At 35.7% G+C, this 23,220-nt stretch overlaps 1 protein-coding gene across 2 annotated transcripts in view; it reads right to left on the reverse strand.

Annotated features, from left to right (window-relative positions):
• LOC121369108 (early endosome antigen 1-like) overlaps window positions 1-23,220 on the reverse strand; it is a 52,241-nt gene that overhangs the window by 24,872 nt on the left and 4,149 nt on the right. The window contains exons 3-17 of one of the 2 annotated variants that reach the window (XM_041493963.1): window positions 23,024-23,140; window positions 21,047-21,153; window positions 20,337-20,437; window positions 19,345-19,451; window positions 15,526-15,612; window positions 14,610-14,668; window positions 10,153-10,293; window positions 9,011-9,079; window positions 8,407-8,512; window positions 7,696-7,863; window positions 5,951-6,118; window positions 4,260-4,397; window positions 3,908-4,075; window positions 2,933-3,070; window positions 545-631 (exon numbers count right to left, since the gene is read on the reverse strand). In XM_041493963.1, coding sequence (XP_041349897.1) covers window positions 545-631; window positions 2,933-3,070; window positions 3,908-4,075; window positions 4,260-4,397; window positions 5,951-6,118; window positions 7,696-7,863; window positions 8,407-8,512; window positions 9,011-9,079; window positions 10,153-10,293; window positions 14,610-14,668; window positions 15,526-15,612; window positions 19,345-19,451; window positions 20,337-20,437; window positions 21,047-21,153; window positions 23,024-23,140 — 1,761 coding nt within the window. Of the gene's footprint in view, window positions 1-532; window positions 632-2,932; window positions 3,071-3,907; window positions 4,076-4,259; window positions 4,398-5,950; window positions 6,119-7,695; window positions 7,864-8,406; window positions 8,513-9,010; window positions 9,080-10,152; window positions 10,294-14,609; window positions 14,669-15,525; window positions 15,613-19,344; window positions 19,452-20,336; window positions 20,438-21,046; window positions 21,154-23,023; window positions 23,141-23,220 lie in introns of both variants that reach the window. The other variant, XM_041493962.1, reaches the window with a different exon arrangement.

The raw sequence follows: 23,220 nt of genomic DNA on the forward strand, positions 1-23,220 counted from the left end.
GGATGCATGGATGGATCCAACATGGATGGTGGATGGATGGATGGATGCATGGATGGATGGTCAGGTGGATGACACATGGATTTCTGTTTCAAATGATTTGCTATTGGTTAAATGGATGGAATGATGGATGGATGGATGGATGGATGGATGAATGAATGGATGGATGAATGGATGGATGGAATGGTGGATGGATGTATGCATGGATGGATCCAACATGGATGGTGGATGGATGGATGGATGCATGGATGGATCCAACATGGATGGTGGATGGATGGATGGATGGATGGATGGTCAGGTGGATGACACATGGATTTCTGTTTCAAATGATTTGCTATTGGTTAAATGGATGGAATGATGGACAGACAGACAGATGAAACAGTTGATAGACAAATTAGTGAAAATTCAGTCAGATTGTGTAATAAATGAATCTTTAATGTCTCTCCAGATAACAGTGTCATATATATTAATCAGGTAATCTGAAATCCAGTAATCTTACACGATCACTCCAGTGTTGCCACCATGCTATTCTTACCAACATACTGACCTCATCTTGATACTGTCTGCTCACAGATTGTAACTGTGTGGTGAGATCCTCCAGCTGTGAGTCCTTCGTCTCAAGTCCAGCTTGAGCCTACACAAGAAAGAAAGAAGAAAGAAATGTTTTATTTAACGACGCACTCAACACGTTTTATTTACGGTTATATGGCATCAGACATATGGTTAAGGACCACACAGATATTGAGGAAACCCATTGTCGCCACTTCATGGGCTACTCTTTTCAATTAGCAGCAAGGGATCTTTTATATGCACCATTCCACAGACAGGGTAGTACATACCACAGCCTTTGATATACCAGTCATGGTGCATTGGATGGAACAAGAAATAGCCTACACAAGAAATGAAGAAAAACATTTACCAGTTTCACTTTTCATGAATTACTGATCTGACCGTATACCATGTGCATTCTCCCCAACCCCAAACAGATTATAAACACATGTGGAGGTGTTTTTGGTGGTTTGGGGAGGGGGGGGAGATTTAGTTGGTGGTTGAAAGTTCTTAATTTTTAAAATGTTTTTTTAGAATTTGGTTATTCAAAAGAAACATCAACCTGCAGTGTTCAACAAATGTTTGACAAAGTCCTAGCCCTCACAGAACCTTTGGTTAGTGCCCTTTGTATTATAATAAATTAATACAATTGATAATTTTCACTAGCCCAGACCGAAAATTCATTATCTGAGACAAATAGCAAGTGGATACGTCGAACCCTGCAACCGTGTTAATATAAAATTTTAATACAATGAATAAGCTATCAGTGTCAGTCAGACATCAAGAAGACGCTGAAGATTATTTTCCAGTTATGGTGGTAGGCGAGCAATCATTCTCCACAGTAAATCTATTACAACGAATGTGCAGTTTAAGATATTCACACCGACTCCCTAAAAGTCACAGACCTTAGTTTCAACATGTGAAAATGGACACCAAGAGTGAAACAAAGAGTCTGTGATGTTGAAATGGAGAAATAAATTGTGGATAAACCTATACAGTCCCATCATGCTATGAAAATGTTTTTTGTAAATAATTTCACTTTTGTTTGAGTAGGATGAAAAGTAAACATGTTTAGGAAACAAAACAAAAAACAAAACATTGTGTTCAATTTAGAAAACAATCGTCTCAGAAAAAAAAAAACTTGTAGTCAATTCGGTAGCATTTTAAAACAACTTGTTGTGAGATAAATAGTATCTAATGGCCACTCATGTATTATTCTCTGTATAACATACACATTAAAGAATCACTACAATTAGAACAGTGATATGAATGAAGAACAAAGTATCAGTGGGTCTCTGAAGGATTTTATAGTAGTAATAAAGGAAATAAATAAACTTGATAAATGTGTCGCTGTCTATAAGTTACCAGGCATGTATTTTATCGTACCCTGTACATGCAGGGCTAGCTCTCGGTGAACAAAACATTTCATCAAATTGTCTATTAAACTTCAAAAATTGCAGAAATCAACAGATATTTTCTTTAAAATGTCAATTATTACCGTATTTTCCCATGTATTATGCGCACCGGTGTATAATGCGCACCCCCCACTTTGAACGTTTATTCCAAGAAAAAAAACATAAACCACAATATAATGCGCACCGTTTTTTTAAACCACAAAATCGACAGTCAATGCAAGATGTACCGTTTTCCCCGTCACCAAAATTAACAAAAAGCGAAAGAAGCGGTATATTCAAGAAACAAAACTTAAGTTAGGTATTTCAGTACATAGACCTATATGTCACATTAAATAAAGGCTAGTACATGTCACAGACTCACACGTGCATAAATCAAAACAGTTATATACACTGTAAATTACTACCGGTAATAAATATATGAAAACAAAAATATAGCATATTACATTTCGTTCTCGTGGCTAACGTGAATGCGCGAGATTTCTAAATTAATAATAGTATGGTATATTTCCCGTTTGCCGGAAATGGCCGAATTAAATCTTGTGGAAATTAAAAGTATTTACGGTCCAGTTTTGTCATTTTTGTGTACTTTTTAGCAAGGTATGGATACTTTTGTAGATTTATTTTGCATGTATTACAACCATCACAAGTGAAAAGCGATTTTTAAGAGGGTTTTGGCGTTTCGTTGTAATGAACACTGTCAATAACCTATAAAGTACCGTAAACTACCGATCGGCGATTTTTCATGGGTGATCGCTGGACATTTTTAAAAGATATTTTTTCTATTGCTATGTATAGTGCGCACCCCCATTTTTAACCTGTATTTTCTGGGGAAAAAGTGCGCATAATACACAGGAAAATACAGTACCTGAAATTATTTCGCCAAATTAAAATAAAATTCGCATTTGGTGAATTTGGCGAGTGCCAGAGGTAGCCCTGTATGTCTGTAACTGATAGTATGTTATTATTCTCACTTTTTCCAGTTCCAGTTTTGTATCATTTAACTGCTGCTCTTTCTGGTGCAGTAAATTCTGCGATTCTGCTTTCAGTTCCGATATCTCTTTCTGCAGATTTTCGAGACTACTGTCTCTCTCCTCAAGTGTGGCACGAACCTAAGATTAAAAACAATTGTAGAAGATGTATTAAACAATAATTATGTCAAATGAAGATCTTACCACAGAAAATATTTGACTTCTAAATGTGACTTTAATTTTGTCTAAAACAAATTACAGCTTGGATCAAATGTTTGTAAAAAGAGACATTGAAACAGATCTTTAAAATTAATTTTTTACAACTCTGGAGCAATGTCAAGCACTTCCTTCTTTTGGACATGTAATTTCCACAGTGTTTAATTTGTGCAGTAGTTCAGATAACTTGCTACTCTGACATTGAAACAGATATTTATAACTCATCTCTTAGTGTTCAGTTCTTGCTGTGTAACAGATATTTAAAACTAATCTCTTAAGAGTTCAGTTCTTGCTGTGTTTCAGATATTTAAAACTAATCTCTTACAGTGTTTCAGACATTTAAAGCTAATCTCTTACAGTGTTCAGTTCTTGCAGTGTAACAGATAGTTAAAACTAATCTCTTACAGTGTAACAGATATTTAAAATTAATCTCTTACAGTGTTCAGTTCTTGCTGTGTAACAGATATTTAAACCTAATCTCTTAGAGTTCAGTTCTTCCTGTTTTTCAGATATTTAAAACTAATCTCTTACAGTGTTCAGTTCTTGCTGTGTTTCAGACATTTAAAGCTAATCTATTACAGTGTTCAGTTATTGCTGTGTTTGATATTTAAACTAATCTCTTACAGTGTTCAGTTCTTACTGTGTCTGATATTTAAACTAATCTCTTACAGTGTTCAGTTCTTACTGTGTCTGATATTTAAACTAATCTCTTACAGTGTTCAGTTCTTGCTGTGACGCAGATATTTAAAACTAATCTCTTACAGTGTTCAGTTCTTGCTGGGTCTCAGACAACTTGCTACTCTGGTGTTCACTCTCCTGCTTGGTGTGGCTGATCTTCGCCTGTTTCTCGTCCAGTGTGGCCTGCAACTCTCCCAGTCGACTCGTCTTCTCCTGTAACTGACTCTGAATCTGTTCAACCTTCTCCTGAAACTAATTAAAATAACAAAATTACTTGACCGATATATTTTCCACTGAATTTATAATTCCTCAACTCTTATCCACATAGCTCCGGTGTTCTAAGACTTATTATTATCTTTAAGAAATCTTTATATCAGAAAGGATTTACAGAATAAGAAGTTTTAAATTTGTGACTGACAAATAAACAAAATCTTACTTTTCCCAGTTCCAGTTTCGTATCATTTAGCTGCTGTTCTTTTTGGTGCAGTAAATTCTGTGATTCTGTTTTCAGTTCCGACATCTCTTTCTGGAGATTTTTTAGACTACTGTTTTTCTCCTGTAGTGTGACACGAACCTATATTTAAAAAAATGTTTTAAAACAGTCAAAAACCAATTAATCAAAAAAACCTTGCAGTTCTTGCAGTGTCTCAGATAACACTAAACCAGAAAACAGAAAGGAATGTTTTATTTAACGATGCACTCAACACATTTTATTTACGGTTATATGGCGTCAGACATGTGGTTAAGGACCACACAGATTTTGAGAGGAAACCCACTGTCGCCACTTCATGGGCTACTCTTTCCAATTAGCAGCAAGGGATCTTTTATTTGCACTTCCCATAGGCAGGATAGCACAAACCATGGCCTTTTTTGAACCAGTTATGGATCACTGGTCGGTGCAAGTGGTTTACACCTACCCATTGAGCCTTGCGAAGCACTCACTCAGGGTTTGGAGTCGGTATCTGGATTAAAAATCCCATGCTTCGACTGGGATCCGAACCCAGTACCTACCAGCCTGTTGACCGATGGCCTAACCACGACGCCACCGAGGCCGGTCACACTAAAACAGATATTTAAAATTAATCTTTTAAGGTGCTCAGGTTTTGCAGCGTCTCAGATATTTAAAACTAATCTCTTAAGTGTTCAGTTCTCACTGGGTAACAGATATTTAAAACTAATCTCTAACAGTGTTCAGTTTTTGCAGAGTCTCAGATAACAGTGAACAGATATTTAAACTTAATATCTTAGTGTTCAGTTCTTGCTGTGTCTCAGATATTTAAACTAATCTCTTAGTGTTCAGTTCTTGCTGTGTCTCAGATATTTAAACCGTATCTCCTACAGTGTTCAGTTCTTGCCGTCTCAGATATTTAAACTAATCTCTTACAGTGTCAAGTTCTTGCTGTGTCTCAGATATTTAAACTAATCTCTTACAGTGTTCAGTTCTTGCTGTCTCAGATATTTAAACCTAATCTCTTACAGTGTTCAGTCCTTGCTGTGTCTCAGATATTTAAACTAATCTCTTACAGTGTTAAGTTCTCGCTGTGTCTCAGATATTTAAAACTAATCTCTTACAGTGTTCAATTCTCACTGTGTCTCAGATATTAAACTAATCTCTTACATTGTTCAGTTCTTGCAGAGTAACAGATATTTAAAACTAGTCTCTTACAGTGTTCAGTTCTCACCGTGTTTTAGATAATCTCTTACAGTGTTCAGTTCTTGCTGTGTAACATATTTAAAACTAATCTCTTACAATGTTCAGTTCTTGCCGTATCTCAGATATTTAAAACTAATTTTTTTCAGTGTTCAGTTCTTGCTGTGTCTCAGATATTTAAAACTAATCTGTTAGTGTTCAGTTCTTGCTGTGTCTCAGATATTAAAACTAATCTCTTACAGTGTTCAGTTCTTGCTGTGTCTCAGATATTTAAAACTAATCTCTTACAGTGTTCAGTTCTTGCTGTGTCTCAGATATTTAAAACTAATCTCTTACAGTGTTCAGTTCTTGCTGTGAGGCAGATATTTAAAACTAATCTCTTACAGTGTTCAGTTCTTGTTGTGTCTCAGATATTTAAACTAATCTCTTACAGTGTCCAGTTCTTACTGTCTCAGATATTAAAACTAATCTCTTACACTGTTCAGTTCTTGCTGGGTCTCAGACAACTTGCTACTCTGGTGTTCACTCTCCTGCTCGGTGTGGCTGATCTTCGCTTGTTTCTCGTCCAGTGCGGCCTGCAACTCTCCCAGTCGACTCGTCTTCTCCTGTAACTGACTCTGAATTTGTTTAACCTTCTCCTCAAGCTAAATAAATTAACGAGAAGTTCATTAAACCAGTTATCTAAAAGATCACATATTCATTCAAGCATTAATATTAGGTAGATACATTTTGGCATACATATTAATGTCAATCTTGGTGAAAATGTTTAGGGTTTGACCCTGGTTCTCGAATTTACAGAATAACTGGTCCAAATCAATTTAATTGCAAAACTCAACAAGCATTCTGAGAGTACAGCTGAAGCAATACATGTCACCTACTGGGTCCAACAAATTTTCATATCTCTTAAATTCAAGGGCCATAACTCTGTGAAAATGGGTAAATAGCCATGGAAAGTTAAAGTTGATCTGTAACGACATTTAAAGTTATATACAAAATTCATCTCAATATATTTTCAGGAATTGCACCCTCCCAAAAATAAATCCAATTTTTTTTTTTTTTTAGCTACTAAGTTCATGGGCCATAACTCTGTCCAAAATGGGTAAATCGCCATGAAAGTCAAACTTGACCTGTAACAGTACATGATAAAGCTATACACATATTTCAGCTCAATATCTCAAGGCATTGTGAAAAAAACATCCGAAAAACTATAACTGGGATGAACAGACAGACAGAGTCGGTTAGACCGATAGGGAACTAATAATTATCCACCAGAATTTATTTTTTCAAGGGGCAGGACGTAGCCCAGTGGTAGAGTGCTCACTTGATGTGTGGTCTGTTGGGGATCAATCCCCATCGGTGGGCCCATTGGGCTATTTCTCGTTCCAGCCACTAGTGCACCATGACTGGTACATCAAAGGCTGTGGTATGTGATATCCTGTCTGTGGGATAGTGCATATAAAAGATCCCTTGCTGAACTAGGAAAAAAGTAATGCGTTTCCTCTGATGACTACATGTCAGAATTACTAAAGTTTGACATCCAATAGCCGATGATCAATGTGCTCTAATGGTGTCAAAACAAAACAAAACTTTAACTTTATTTCTTAAACATTTTAGAGATGTCACGGAGTGGTAAAATACTCACCTGTGGGTATTACGCTTTATTAGACATTCAAAAATCATTATTTGATAGTATCATCATGGAGAACTAAATTTACTCAGGGGAATAGGCTGGGTGGGATGGAGGGGGGTTCAGATTGTTTGGCAAATTTAAAGCCATTCTTTACAGTATAATATTAAAACTATTCATATAAGTAACATTGTCCAGGGAAAATGTATACAAAAAGGTCCAATATTTGAACCTCCTACCCCCTCAAAAAGTTTGGTTCATTTAACAACACCATTAGAACCCACTGATTTGTTTTAATTATCGGCTATTAGATGTCAAATATATGGTAATTTTGACATATAGTGTTAGAGAGGAGGAAACCCACTACAATTTTCCATTAGTAGCAAGGGATCTTTCATATGCACCATCCCACAGACAGGATCGCACATACCACAGCCAGTCGTGGTGCACTGGCTGGAACGACAATCGACCCTAGACTGTCCGTGCATCAAGAAAGCGCTTTACCACTGGGCTACATCCTGCCATCCACACCCCTCGAAGTCCAAACGACGCTATGCCCCTGATTCACCTAATTAAGACTACAATTCAACAGACCTGCTTGACGTCCGATTCAAGTCTTGTGTTTTTCTCCTCCGCACTGTTGAGCATGTTACGTAGGTTCTTCTTGTCCTCCTGGAAAACAACACCTTCCTGGCCAAGTTTCTCAGTAAGACTTTCCTTTTCTGACAGCTTAGTTTCCAGTTCTTGGAGCTGTGTGTCCAACTGTAATTAAAACAGAATAGCTTTATTTTTATTTTGTTGTACACCCAGTGATGCTAGTTACCAAAGTACTTACCATTTTGGGGTTTTGCGTAAATTGCATTTGAAAAGCTCTGCTACAAACTCTAGGACAACCAAAAACATATTGCATTTTGTAAACTTGATAACTTAAGCAAGATCTTGTAATTAAAGAGTAAAAAGCTAATGTAACAGCCGAATCTGTTTTAAATTATCTAATAACAAGGTTCTATGTCTTTAATGTAACAATATAAATCTCTCATCAAAACTTATTATCATGTAATAACAGAAAACAGCAACATAGTAACAGAATATGATGAACAATGATGGTGATTCATGATGTCAAATATGACACAATTAAAGATTTTTTTAAATGTGAGACTCATTACATTCACAAATTATGTGTGTATCATGTTTTACAGCTATATGTAGACATTTTTGTAACTAACTGAAAGGTCTAAGGTCTTTTAAAAGAAAGAAAGAAGGAAAGAAAGAAAGAAAGGAAAGAAAGAGAAATTCAAGAAGCACCTGCTGTTTTTGTTCTGTCAGTTCTTTAAGTTCTGTATCCTTCTGTTGAAGAATTGACGTTAAATGTTCCGAACCAGAATCTTTCTCACTCAAAGCAGACTGAAGGCTGAAAAACAATATTATTATTATTATTATAAGACAAAAACAAAAACTGACATAAAATCAACAACAATATCCCCAATATACATTCCTAAACCAGTCTTGGTTAAAATTGTATTGCCAAGAATTACTATTCAATCTACTCTGGTATGGTAAAACTAGACATTGTCAAGTTTTAACACACAGACAAATAATTAAATTAGGATAGTGACACTTTAATGTGAATTATATTGAACATACATCACTGTGGTAATGATTCTTTAAGTGATCTGGAAGGAGGAAGTTATTGGTTAAGTGGCAGGAAGCTTGAAAAACCAATACTGTGATAGTGAAATACAATAACTTTTGTCTGGCTTTTTATAATTTTGGTAGAGTCCATTTTGTAGAGGGGAGAATATTATTATTTGAGTTTGGGCAATTATTATAAAAAGAAAACTTAATGACAACATTGCCACAAAATATATTAAATAATCTGCCAATTTCAGAAAACAGTACAGTAGCTTACTGTTTAATTTCATCCATCTTCGGAGCTCTCTCAAGTTCATTCTGTAATTCCATTATTTTGTCTTTTGATCTGAAAAAAAGTTTTGTTTGAACATACAGTAGAGCACACTGAATGTCAAAACTGTGTAATTCGGACACAGTTTGCAGAGGAAACCTGAGCCGGTGTTTATAAAACTTTTAGAGTCTACACTCGGTCTCTTGACGACATCACATGCATACAATTTGTATGGCATTGCCACGACTTTAGAGTTTCATACTCCATTAGTTTCGAGTCTACTGTAAACATTTTTATAAGCACCAGGCCTGCTACAAGTTTCCATTAGCAGCAAGAGATTATATGGACTTTTCTCACAGACATCACATACCACAGCCTTTCATATACCAGTCATAGGTAACTGGTTGGGATGGGGGTAAAAACCCAATGGGCATGCTGAATTTGATCCTATTATCCATTCAACCTGAGACAAGCACTTCAATAAAGTAGAACAGTAAGTGACCCATAAATATGTTTACTTTTATTCAGTGTAACATTAACCATCATTCTAGAAGTAGATTTGTTGGTAAGCATATTTTTTTTTAAAACTACACTGATAATTTTTTTTTTTAAACCATCCAACAAAACATTATGAATTTTTTAAAATGTGAATCAGTTGGAATTTTTACAAGCTGGTACTGTTACCAATTCAAACAATGGACGACTAGATTCATTAACACTAATCAAGTCAAAACAATGGACGACCAGATTCATTAATGCTAATCAAGTCAAAACAATGGACGATTAGATTCATTGACGCTAATCAAATCAAAACAATGGATGACTAGATTCATTAACACTAATCAAGTCAAAACAATGGACGATTAGATTCATTAATGCTAATCAAGTCAAAACAATGGACGATTAGATTCATTGACGCTAATCAAGTCAAAACAATGGATGACTAGATTCATTAACACTAATCAAGTCAAAACAATGGACAACTAGATTCATTGATGCTAATCAAGTCAAAATAATGGACGACTAGACTCATTAACGCTAATCATGTGAAAACAATGGATGACTAGATTCATTAACGCTAATCAAGTCAAAACAATGGACGACTAGATTAAGTTATGCTAATCAAGTGAAAACAAGAGATGACTAACAGCTGGTGTTCCTCCCTGAGTGTGCCTAACTCCTTCTGCAGATCGTCTCTCTCCTTCTCTCTCTCCAGCGTCATCTGGTCCATCAGAGTCTGGACACTGATCAGCTCCTGCTTCAGAACCAACACATCCTCCGCTCCCGGCCTAGAAACAAGATCATTATCTTAATTATAATATATTTATATTTAAAAAAAACATTAATAAAATATCTCTGTATATTTAGAATTTGCAAAGACATCAATATAATAGATTCATATATTCATTAGCAGAAACATTAAAATAATGTATAGCAAAGAGAAAAGTAACATAATGTTTTCATACATGTATGTTCATTGGCCAAGAAAGTAATCTATAATCTATATCCACTAGCCATTACCAAAGAGAATATTAATACACTGTATTAAAAACATTGGCAGCAGAGAATTCTGTGTTCATGAGCCATTAGCAAAGAAAGTATTACAACAATGTATTCATATGTTCATTAGCCATAGGAGCCTGGACAATATTAACCTTTTTTGTCTGCTGTTACATCCGACTATGACTAACGAAGGCCAAAGCCTTGGGAAAATAACAAGAACATACTGTGTTCATATATTCAGTCTACTACCAATTGATTAGTTGGTGCAGATTATGGAGACTCATTTAATCTATTACCATATTGATACAGTACAGATTGACATGCTAAGGAGAGCTAAAAATTATTCTCCTTGAACAAGTCTCAGGGGAGTAATGAAAGTAAAGTAAAGTTTGTTTTATTTAACGACGCCACTAGAGCACATTGATTTTTAATCTTATCATCGGCTATTGGACGTCAAACATATGGTCATTCTGACACTGTTTTTTTTTTAGAGGAAACCCGCTGTCGCCACATAGGCTACTCTTTTTTACGACAGGCAGCAAGGGATCTTTTATTTGCGCTCCCCACAGGCAGGATAGCACAAACCATGGCCTTTGTTGAACCAGTTATGGATCACTGGTCGGTGCAAGTGGTTTACACCTACCCATTGAGCCTTGCGGAGCACTCACTCGGGGTTTGGAGTCGGTATCTGGATTAAAAATCCCATGCCTCGACTGGGATCCGAACCCAGTACCTACCAGCCTGTAGACCGATGGCCTGCCACGACGCCACCGAGGCCGGTCAGGGGAGTAATGAAGGAAGGGACGAAATATTTTATTTAATGATGCATTCAACACATTTTATTTATGATTATATGGCGTCGGACATATGGTTACGGTCCATACAGATATTGAGAGAGGAAACCTGCTGTCCCCACTTCATGGGCTACTCTTTTCGATTAACAGCAAGGGGACTTTTATATGCACCATCCCACCGACAGGACAGCATATACCACGGCCTTTGATATACCAGTCATGGTGCATTGACTGGAGCATCTTCATAAATCAAGGCTAATATTCGTTCCTCGTATTCAGCCTTGATACATGTAGTCAAGATTACTGATATCCACTACTAGCGCCCTCTATTGGAAGAAAATTTGTAACACCGATTATGTCCCTTACACGATGACATCACTGACCAATCACAGCATCGGTAACATGTGATAATCTTGTAAGCAATATCAAAAATTAACCGCCGAAACCTTTTTTTTTAACATATCGTGACAAACACGACACGTTTCTACGGACGCTGACGCTGCCATCTTTGTTTACAATAACAAGGGAATCTATAAGGAGCGTTGCGATTCGTTGCAATCAGATCTCATCGCATCCAATGAAATTTAAGCATTTTGTGGCATGATTTCTTGACGACATGTATCAAGGCTGAATACGAGGAACGAATATTAGCCTTGATTTATGAAGATGTGGCTGGAGCGAGAAATAGCCCAATGGGCCCACTGAATGGGGATCGATACCAAACTGACGGTGCATAAAACAAGCACTTTACCACTGGGCTATGTCTCGCCCCCAGGGGGGTGATGGAGTGATAGTGATAGATCCCCTTAAATGGTGAGGTCTGTGACTTGTTGACTTGTCCCTGTGACTGACTGCTGGGTATGGTGCCAAGTGCACGGGAGATTAAAATCCAAGCAAATCGACAAGTGAAGGTAAGAGGTGGTAGGGACTGTTTGCAAGAACACTTTACATTATTATACAGTCATGATAATTTCTGAGATTTTTTTTACTCCTAAACAAAATTAGAAATGAATTTTAACAAAGTTAACAGAAAAACAAAACACACAAAAAACAATATCATATAATTTAACTAATAAACTCATCTAATGATTCTTTTATGCAGTACAACTCTTCCTTACCTTGGTGCTTAGAATGTGCTATGATAACTTTACAGGTTTTTCATTTAAAACTTTCATTGCAGTAAAAAGGTTTGAAATGAACAATAATACACAAAATTTTCAAACTTAAGTTTTTGAAAGTATATTTACTTTGAACACACATGCAAGCCAACTAATTTTACATTCATGCAGACCAGCTTACTTTACCAAACATACAAGGGAGATAACTCCAGCTATATTTGAGTTGGTTAAATGAAATAAAAATCTTCAATAACTACTGGCAGACTATGAACAAGATAAAATTGAAATTTCTAATGCAACATTATGTAATTGGTTTTTCAAGGCATTCGTGTTGGGATAGATATGTAATGAAGTTTTGCACACTAAATCATACACTTCAACTGGAATTATACATCAAAACTGAAACAAAATGGCTTAAATAAGGGAAGCATGACAGAAACATAGACATTATTACCGTTCCTGTTTGGGAGTATCGTCACTGGAAAAGGAGAAATATAAATAAAAGTGAGGAAAATTAACCAAGGCAAATGTCTAAATAGCAAAAAAAAAAAAAATTATCTGTGTCAGATCTACCAAATGTTTAGGAGCCCATGATTACTTAATCAACCCTTTCATAGTCTATTCCTTGACGTGGTGATGACCAGAGAGCTATGCCAGCAGGAGCTTTGGCTTCTGTTAGGGACACCCAAGCTAGACTGGTCAATGAGTAGAGGCCAGAGTGATATGGACTAAAGGTGAGGTAACCCTAACAGAAACCTTGAGTGCTGAAGTCAAAGGTATTGGGCCGTACGGTGCACTCTAATAAGACCACAATACCATGCATCAACAGCTATTATGACTACTTAATTAATGCGCTCTAGTGTTGTCATTAAACAAAACCTGAATTTTTTTCATTATCTAAATTTGTGAACTTGTCTTTTTTTTTTTTTTTATTTGTAACTAAATCTGTCGCAAACACTGTTTACATAATTAGGCCTATATTAGTAGTCAACAACTATGCTTATGTGTTTATGGCAATCTAAACCACATATATAGGATCATAATGAATAAACTAAATTTTAATATACCTCAGTTTATAACAAGCATTAAGAGAGTACTGCTAAAGCAATACAACAAATTTTGGAACCTAAGTTCAAGGGTCATAACTCTGTCAAAAATCGGCAAATTCTCATGAAAGCAAGCTATATGAATGTTTTGTTTAAGATCATTAAGACAGGGTAAGATACATTTTTTAAAAAGTCACTAACCACAGGGCTACAAAATAAAGCACTAGCCCAAATTTCTGATCAATTACAACACACTTTATATAAGGATGAAAAACAATGTTTGAAGGAAAAAAATGGCTGACCTCTTTTTTTCTCTTTTTTTATGTACATGAGTACAAAAAAAAAAAAAAAAAAAAATCTTTAGTATTATTAGTATTAGTATTATTTAGTGAAAATTTATCTTAACATGTACAGGTGAATGAAGTTTCAAAAATAAATTAATAATTTAGGTTTTTTTTAAACTGCATGACCTACACTATTTTGTCATGTTTGATCCTAAACCATTGTCCCATTGGGTAAGCAATTTAACAAACTCCTCTTTAATCATCCAAAAGAAAAGAATGTAATGCACAATACAATGTAACACGATAATGCATGGTCTTGTTCAGTGTATTCGGTTGTGAACTGTCACCAGGAAGGGTGATGTCAGTTGCTCAAATAGTCTGCAGGGCAAGATATCCATTGTCAGACAGATATCAACAAATATATTGGCAAGATTTAACTTGTTAAATGATAGACAAAAAAAATATTATTTTGTACAGATGTGAAATGTTATCCAAACTGCTACACACATTAAACAGGTCAAGCCGGCTCTGTTATTGTGTTCCCTGATTGCCAACGTCCCTATCGCAAGTAAGCAAGGAATTAAATTAGAAGACAATAGATAAATAAGACAAACACAGTCATTCTAAACATAACTGGGGTTGTACTTCAGTTATAATAGCCTGTTAATTAATTGGGACTGGCGATTCACACCTGTGTTAAAAAGCCTTAGCCCCGGGCGTCGGGTTAGCAGATTTGTCGAACTCTGATTAAGAGGTCATGGGTAACATGTATATATACATTTTTACCTTCAAAAGTATGACAAGTTAAAATTATAAAAATACATCCAAAAAATAATATAAAAAAAAAGAAACTTAAATACCTCTGAGACATCTGTAACTCTATAGAACCAATGTACTGATCTTTGTCATTGAGCTGTTGCTGAAATACAAATTAAACCAAAAATAAATAAATATTTTTGTCACATTTGAAAACAGTGTCAACATATTTTCCTGTAAAAAGTTTATTTTATTTGTATATCTTTATGTGTCAGAAAAACCTTCATATTTAAACAACACACAATAATAACTTGCTGACTGATCTTTTGTCGTTTTTAACACCAACCTATTAGGATTTTCATATAAAACTTCTGTGTGCATGTAATAAAAGATGCAGATTTTATATGTCAGTGATAATAAAATACTTTTGGCAGGAAATCAAGGTAAGTGCCTACCTTTGAGAAAGGTCTGTGACAATATTTATGTAATTCCAACTGTAAATACTATTTTGTTATAAACATTTGGATTGCTTCAAAGGATAACTGCATGAATCTCAATTTTGCACTACTTTAATCAATGCTTAGAAAACAAAATAGATAGTTTTAGCTGTTTTCTTTATTTGAAATTAATAAAATTACTGTTTCCGTTAGTTGTTAATGTTAAATCAGTAAAAATTAATTTATTACTTAAAAATGATAATTTTTGACATTTGTGCAAGTATGCACACCAAAACTGCTTTCAGGGGACATTATGTTTTCAAAATCTTGATTAGCGATATTTCTAGTCAATTGAAAATTGATTAGCAACTAATGTTTAATGTTTTAAAATTGAGTAGCTATCTCTGAAACTTGTTTAGCGAATAGTGACACGATATTCAACAAAATATTCCCTGGCTTTACACAAACGTGCTAACGCATTAGGTCATTTATACAATGTGTAATGGGGTTCTGTTGTTTATACTTGCATGAATGTCAAAAATTATCACATTTAATTCATAACTACCACTAATAATGTGCTTACTTTGAGTGTTTTGATGTGATCCTCTAAGGCAGCTCTCTGACCTTCACTTTCATCTACCTTGGCTTTCAGTGTCACCATATTACCAGACTATAAACAAAAAGAGAGAAATATTAACATACAACAATCAGTCTCGATAGTGTAGTGGTTAAACTATCTCACTTAAGGCTGGTAAGTACTGGGTTTACATTCTGTAACCGGCACCAACCCCAATCTTTGCAATTAAGAAAATGTCCACGGCAAAAAAACATCCCTTAAATTTTCTTTTAAATATAGTCCACAACAGAAAAGGTGACATGGAGAATGAAAAACTCCACGGCAATCTCCACGGCACTGCCGACTGCTGTGGGCAATTGCAGGGGTTGCAACTCTGAGCGAGCGTAACAACTTAAAGGCAACTAACCCACTTTTCTGGACAGATAGCCCAAATTGCTGAGGTGTGTGCCCAGGACACTGTGATTGAACCTTAATTGGATATAAACACAAAAATAAGTATAAACAAACAGTAACAACATGAAACATATTTGTAAATCAGCCATGTGATTTTTATCCAAATATAAAGAATAAATACTCTTGAAAAAATTAAGAAAAAGTCAATAATTTAAATAAATGTCAATCAGAAAAATTGACTTTATTTTCTGTCGATCTCTATTTTTCAGTGCATACTGTATATGACACACAAGTACCCAAATTCCTGCATTATCCATGCTGAAGCAATATGTATGTACGAACTGACGAAATATAATTATGGACTTGTATGTAAATATAGGAAAAACAATAGGGTTTTTCTGGCCATGACAACTATTATATATATTTTAAAAAACACAGACAATGAAAATGCCAGAAATCGACTGAACATGTAATTTGATATATGATTATGACATCCATTTACTATTTTATAAGGTGACATTTTATAATTACTTAATACACTCAGCAATACCATTATATATTTGAATTAACTTCATTATTATTACAGTACATGTGCCCTTATCCTCAGCCTACCACATTTTTTTTTTTTAACGACACCACTAGAGCACATAGATTTATTAATCACAGGCTATTGGATGTCAAACATGTTGTAATTTTGACATAGTCTTAGAGAGGAAACCTGCTACATGTTTTCATTAGTAGCAAGGGATCTATTATATGCACCATCCCACAGATATGATAGCACATACCACGGCCTTTGATATACCAGTCATGGTGCACTGGCTGGAATGAGAAATAGCCCAATGGGCCCCATCGACTGAAGTAGATCCTAGAATGACCGCGCATCAAGCGAGCGCTTTACCACTGGGCTACGTCCCACCCCTCAGCCAGGGGTTTCCCCAGGGCCGTTAGGCGTAGCGGCCCGACACGCCTTGGCCCGTAAAGTAAGCGCTTTACAGGGTGGAAGCACCTTAAATCAATTGCCACTACGCCTTGATTTGAAGCGCTTTAGAATATTTTTTTTCACAAGTACGAGCGTGGCAGTCGACTACCTCTTGCAAACAACTTGTGTACCAGTATATCAAGCACACCTAATCACTAAGACAGGTAAAACACTTCCTAAATACCTAACAATGGACCAGTCGTCTGCTCACAATTGGTGTTTAGTAATTTTACCACATCTACTGGGACTGCTAATCCGTCAGGAAGGCGCTTACGCGTAACGGGATTCCTGTGCCGAGCAATCAAGCTTCAAGGCCGATCAAAGAAGATGCTCACTGACAGAATCAACTGTACCATTTAACTGAATAAACGATAGGTGAAGCACTTTTTAAAAGTACAGTTGAGTTGGCAATCAATCCTAACACCCCCTTCCCAAAACTCCCACACACTGAAAACATCCAAGGCTCGTGCTGTCAGTAGCCAGATTAGCCATTGGCTAATTAAAACTTATTTTAAAAAAAATGGCTAATAAAATTTGCAAGTGGCTAAAATTTTGGCTAAACCATTTTCTATCTTCTGATGTGAACAAACGGTTACATAATCTATCCGACAGCTCAAACATAATAATAATACCAAATATTCAATTAGCTTAATAGCGATCTCGCGACCGGTAACGAGAAAATCCAGAATACAGCGTAGGCCTTATGATGTTTATTTTAATAATCACTGTTATTAATTTTAACGGCATGCATTCGACATGTATGACAGCAATGTGACGGTAATTCAATGTCTGGAAGATCTGTAACTTGTTATTTTAACTTTGTAAAGTCTTTGAACCAAAGTAATAAAAACAAACCGACAATGCGTGTCAATTTGAATACACATGCCAGTTCAGGACCGAAAGACATATGTAGGCTATCCCCAAGAGCTGAGTTCAGCCAGATCAAGCGAAAACAAAACATTCGCTACACTGGTTTGTGCACTTCACGTTAAACCAAATGGACACAACGGACACCAATCAAATAGTTCGCAAACGTTAGGAAGAACGTTCGTTGGCTGAACCGAGGAAAGCTCTTGACGCGAATATACGTCACACTTCAGAGTCAGCTGACACCCACGTGTCAAGAGGCTTCGTTGCGGACACTGAACAATACAATTACACAGAAGTAAATCTTGATGTAAATTTGTAGAAAAACAATAGTTGTTTGCATCAATGAATACCTAACGGCAGTTTAATTCATTTCCTTTGACTTTGTTAATTTTGTACCTATGGTCGAGAGATCGCGATCACAGGAAATGAACATGCATTATTTATACAAATTCATAGCTGCCAACATTTAAAAACGGGAAATTAATCATTTTCGCGTGAATTGTGACCCGTCATATAAACCCTTTTGCTGTGTAAAATATCCAGATATTTCTTTATGAATTGTTTTATCGCTGGCCTCAACGATGTCCTGGTGTTTCTTCGTTTTGATGTGCCTTTGGCAATCATTTTTCCTGCCATGGGCAACAGAAAAATCAACACGACATAAAGTGCAAAATGCACTAGTATTACTAACAGAACTGGCTTCAAAACAGGCCACTCATTGCTGTAGTCCTGTTTATACTTCTGTACTACTTTTGGCTTTTTCTGAGCTTTGCACAGTTCATATGGCTCTGATCGTTCGCGTTTTTTCGACATCTTTACAAAATGGCGTCGTTTCACAAGCTACGTCTATCCCGAAGTGCGTTGCGCGCGCAAAAAAAACTTCCGTGCGCATTTGCGGCTAGTTGGGCGAGTCCAATTTATGTGATTTGTAGGGGTGGTAGGTTATTACAAAAAAAAAAAAAAAACCCAGGAAAACGCGCATTTTCCGTAATCTTTCAGATTACAGGCGTAATGACGTAATAAGAGATGGAAAATCGTAATAATTCCGCATAAATCGTAATGGTTGGCAGCCCTGCAAATTGCAGTTAAACGTACACTGAATTAGCTTACAATAATCATATTTGTTTGATAATGTTAGATATATATTTGTACGACATTTAATAAGTTAGCTGGATTTTAAAAAGACCGTAAATTTTAATTTTATTAACGATTTTTTTTTTTTTTTAATAAATGGAATATACTGTGAAGTCGGCATTCTTAGCCTAGGTATTTTACAAGCAGAAATCACAACAAGCATTTAACACGACGCTGAAATCAACAGCAACAACATGGCGCAAATTATGAAATTGTTGAGGGTGGGGAATTGATGGGTTACTTTAAAAAAAGAGCATGATTAGCAGGATTGAAGGCAAACACGTAACTGTTTTCAACCCACTACCCCACTTATTTTGGCTTGATTTGTGTTATACTGATGCTAAAAATGTAAGCGCCTTAAAAAAATCCTGCGGAAAGGCCTGCTCAGCCCTACCAAATGTAATTATATTTAGTTTATGCCTTTGATATTCGTTTTAGCCAATTACCAGTTTAGCAGTTTTCTGTTCAATCCTGGATTTCTCTTCCTTAATTTGCTTCAGTTCAGAGTTCAAACCGGAAAGCTGGGACTGCAGATGATGTACTTCTGAGCTTACTGTCAGGAACAAATAAAATAAAGTATGGAAATCAATTAAAATGTTTAGTTTGCAGTAATTGTACCTACTACTTTTAAAAGAACAGTGAAACCTCTCAAAACCGGAACCTTTGTAAACCGGAATTCCCTCAAAACCAGATGTTTTTCATGGTCCCTTTTTAAATATTTGTACAGAAAAGAACCTCTCTAAACCAGATACGTCTTAAAACTGGACTTTTTACTTGGTCCCGAGGGTGTCCGGTTTAGAGGGGTTTTACTGTAGTAAGTTCAGCTGCAGAAAATTTGAAGAAAACTTGAATCACTTAACCTAACCTCTGTCCCATGGACTGGTTCAACCACCCCAATAGCCAGTCACCTTCTTTCTTTCCCAGAAGCATATGAAAAGGAATTGTTTTAGGATATTTTTTATTGTATTAAAGAACTGTGTAGAAAAACAAGAATAAAGAAATAGAATTATGTATGAACAAAGCAATTTTTAAGAGTTACAGCAAACAATGTTTTATTCAAATCTGTCCTAGACCAGTGCTTATAAAACACTGAGTTTGGCTTAGACATAATACCAGTATCAATGGTGTAGTGGCTAAAGTACAGGATTCAAGATTGGTAGGTACTGGGTTCACTTCCTACAACCAGCTCCAAAGAGAGCGAGTTTTAAAGGCTCACTGGGGAGGTGTAAGGCCACTACACTGACTTCTCCCTCACTAACCATTAACCCATTCTAGTGTCCTTTAAAGACAGGTGGCTATTTAATACAGGTCAGTATCTACTCTTAGATGATTTGGAAGTATCAAAATGTGGTCTTTTAACCCAGGTGGCTACTTATTACAGGTGGTCACTAGAGCAGCTTTGGCTGTACTAGAAATGAAAAGTCATTAAGTAACTTACACAGAGTTCGACTTTCCTCGGATCCACGTAACTGTAGCTTCATCATGTCCAGCTCAGGTGACTGGCCGTTTTCTAGGTTTTGTATCGATGGTTCACCATCCCTTCAAATAAAGTCATTCGTACTTGACACTTTTAGAAGACACTCATAATTTTAAGAGGGTGGAGGAGAAGATAGCAGTACCATTGGTTGCTTTAATATAATTACTCTAATATTGTTTTGATTTTTGGTTTTTGGGAGTGCTAGAAGATATATAGAAGGGGTCGTTGGACTATTATTTTTAAATGATAGATAAATGTACAAGAAATTTTTTATAGGAGTACATACAATAATTTATATCTAGAGGATTATTCAAATCACTTCAAAGTACAGATACAAAAAAAAAAAACGTACGTCCAAAGATGAAAATGTTCTCTTTTCTTTTAGCTGAAAATGTGAGACACGTTTTATCATTTGGTGATCACAGTTGCCTTTCATTCATGACGTTTGAAACTGACACAGGCCTGTAGGAACCGGAGGGGGTCATGTGCTCCCCTACACGAGGACAAAAATGTATTTTTTTTTTCCTACTTCATATTTATATAAATAAAGATAAAATCAGGGGTTTTTTCCCCCACCCATTAGAGACTGTGAACCCCTTACTAGAGATTGGTTCCCCCACCCACCCAAACTTATTAATCCTACAAGCCACTAATACTATAGCAAAACCTACCTGCTGGTGGGTTGTTCTGCTGGGCTGTCATGAACCTTCTGGTAGTGATCCGTCAGGGCTTCCGGTGATGTCAAAGCCTTCTTACATATGGGACACAGGAAGCCTTCCTACAAATACATACAAATATACATGACAGGTGAAACACACCAAATTTATATCAGAGATTCCAGTGTACTCGATACATCAAATGTGCTTGATAGTCAGACAGCAAAATTTAAAATGTATACCAGGAAACACTTTTGATGGCATGTTTTAATATTGTGAGCCATTTTAAATATTCACTTTTTAGCTCTAATTATTTTTATTTAGTTGACATCACATCTGAAACATTTCAGCAGAGTTCAACTTTTTTTCTTTTAAAAAAGAAAAAAGTTAAAACGCTGAGTTTTTGGGGTCTTTTTTAGTTCAATTCTTTATTCTGGTACTATATATTAGTGGAGGTGCATATGTATTCCATGTGCACAGTCACCTATTTTGTCAGCTATACAAGAAATAAGAATGAAAGGTCAGCTGGCTGACGTGCCATCAGGCATCATCAGATCTTGTTGTAACAGACTAAGCAGGCCCGTAGAAACGACAGATCAGGTACAAACTCTACATCAGATTTTGGTTACAATGGCAAACATTAATGTGATTAAAAAAAAACAAAGGCTCACAAGTGGGGGGCACGTGCCTCCCGTCCCCCCTCCCCGGTTCCTACGGGCCTGCTAAGTGTTAGTATAACTAAATATTAGTAGATACCCTATACAGGGCTAGCTCTGGGTGGTCACAAAATTTTGCCAGACTATCTTAAAAATAAAAAAATAATTATTTTCCAACAAAATATCAGTTATTACACAAATTATTTTTGCCAAATTAAAATAAAATTCACCTATTGTTACTAAAATTCGCAATTGGCAAATTTGGTGAGTGGCAGAGCTAGCCCTGTTATAACTATTTCAATCAGATTAGTTACGTAGTACCTTTAGTTAACTATCATCTCTAATAGAAAGTTCTTCATTTGTTATATACATGTAAATAAAAGCTAATATATATTTTAAATCTATACAGTAAAAAAAAGTAATGAATCAGTATAGACATACACTCAATAACAGGTTATTTAAATGGTAACAACATAAAATACATGTACAGTAAAGTACTCTTATAACGAACCGCAAGGGACCATGATAGTTTAGTTCGATAGTTCGATATAGCAGTAGTTCTTGTACACATTGTACGAGTTTGTTATTAATGTATAGGGAGATAAAACAGGACTTTAAGATCAGTTCATTCTATGCAGTAGTTCGTTCTAAGTATGTTTGTTATAAGTGTACTTTAATGTAATATTAACTACTCAAGACACAAAATGTATATTAAAACATCAATGTTAGTAGAATTGACTGTTAGATAACAGGTAAAGCATGGTGCAAGAACAATAATACATGTACTGTGAATATAGATTAGTACAAATATGTCTTACAATAGTATTATTATATATATATATAAGTATGATACATGTAACTTATAGAATGAAAACTCAGAATTAATATACATGTACTAGTATAGCACGTGTACAATTATACTGTTGTGAAAATATATATATATAATGATGTACTTAATATATTTCTATCATACTGCAGAAATTTAATACTTACTGGATAAAGATAAATTGGAGAAAACTTGGAGTGTTTTTCTCTTTTAAGAATACTTACCTGACCTCAAACAAAGGCGTATTACCCTAGGGATATTAATCTGGTCAGAACATCCCAAAAGCCAATGGGATCGCCTAAAAATCATTTTGCAACTATAAAACAATATTAAATCTATGTGAACTGCCAATGTTTTTTCCTACTCAGCTATTGCTGTTAACTACAATAAAATCTATTCTTACACCACTATTATACTCTAGAAGATTATATTGATAAAAACTTAAAATATTAAAACCTGAACATGTTGAAATGTGAAACAGTATCAGCTGTCTGTGTGTTCTCAACTTACACCTTCATTTTCCTGGGAATTATTCTCTGAATTGTTTTCCTGGTGCTCGGTGTCAAAATGTCGTTGAAGAGCTTCAGCATTTGGCATCGACTTCATACATGTCGGGCACAGAAAGCCCTTGATAAAACAGATGCATGGTCATTTGTCAAATAATGGACACAGTCAAAACACAACTGGAAAGCTATGATACAAAATGC

Source organism: Gigantopelta aegis, chromosome 3 (genome assembly GCF_016097555.1).
Source record: "Gigantopelta aegis isolate Gae_Host chromosome 3, Gae_host_genome, whole genome shotgun sequence".
NCBI classification, from domain to species: Eukaryota; Metazoa; Mollusca; class Gastropoda; order Neomphalida; family Peltospiridae; genus Gigantopelta; species Gigantopelta aegis.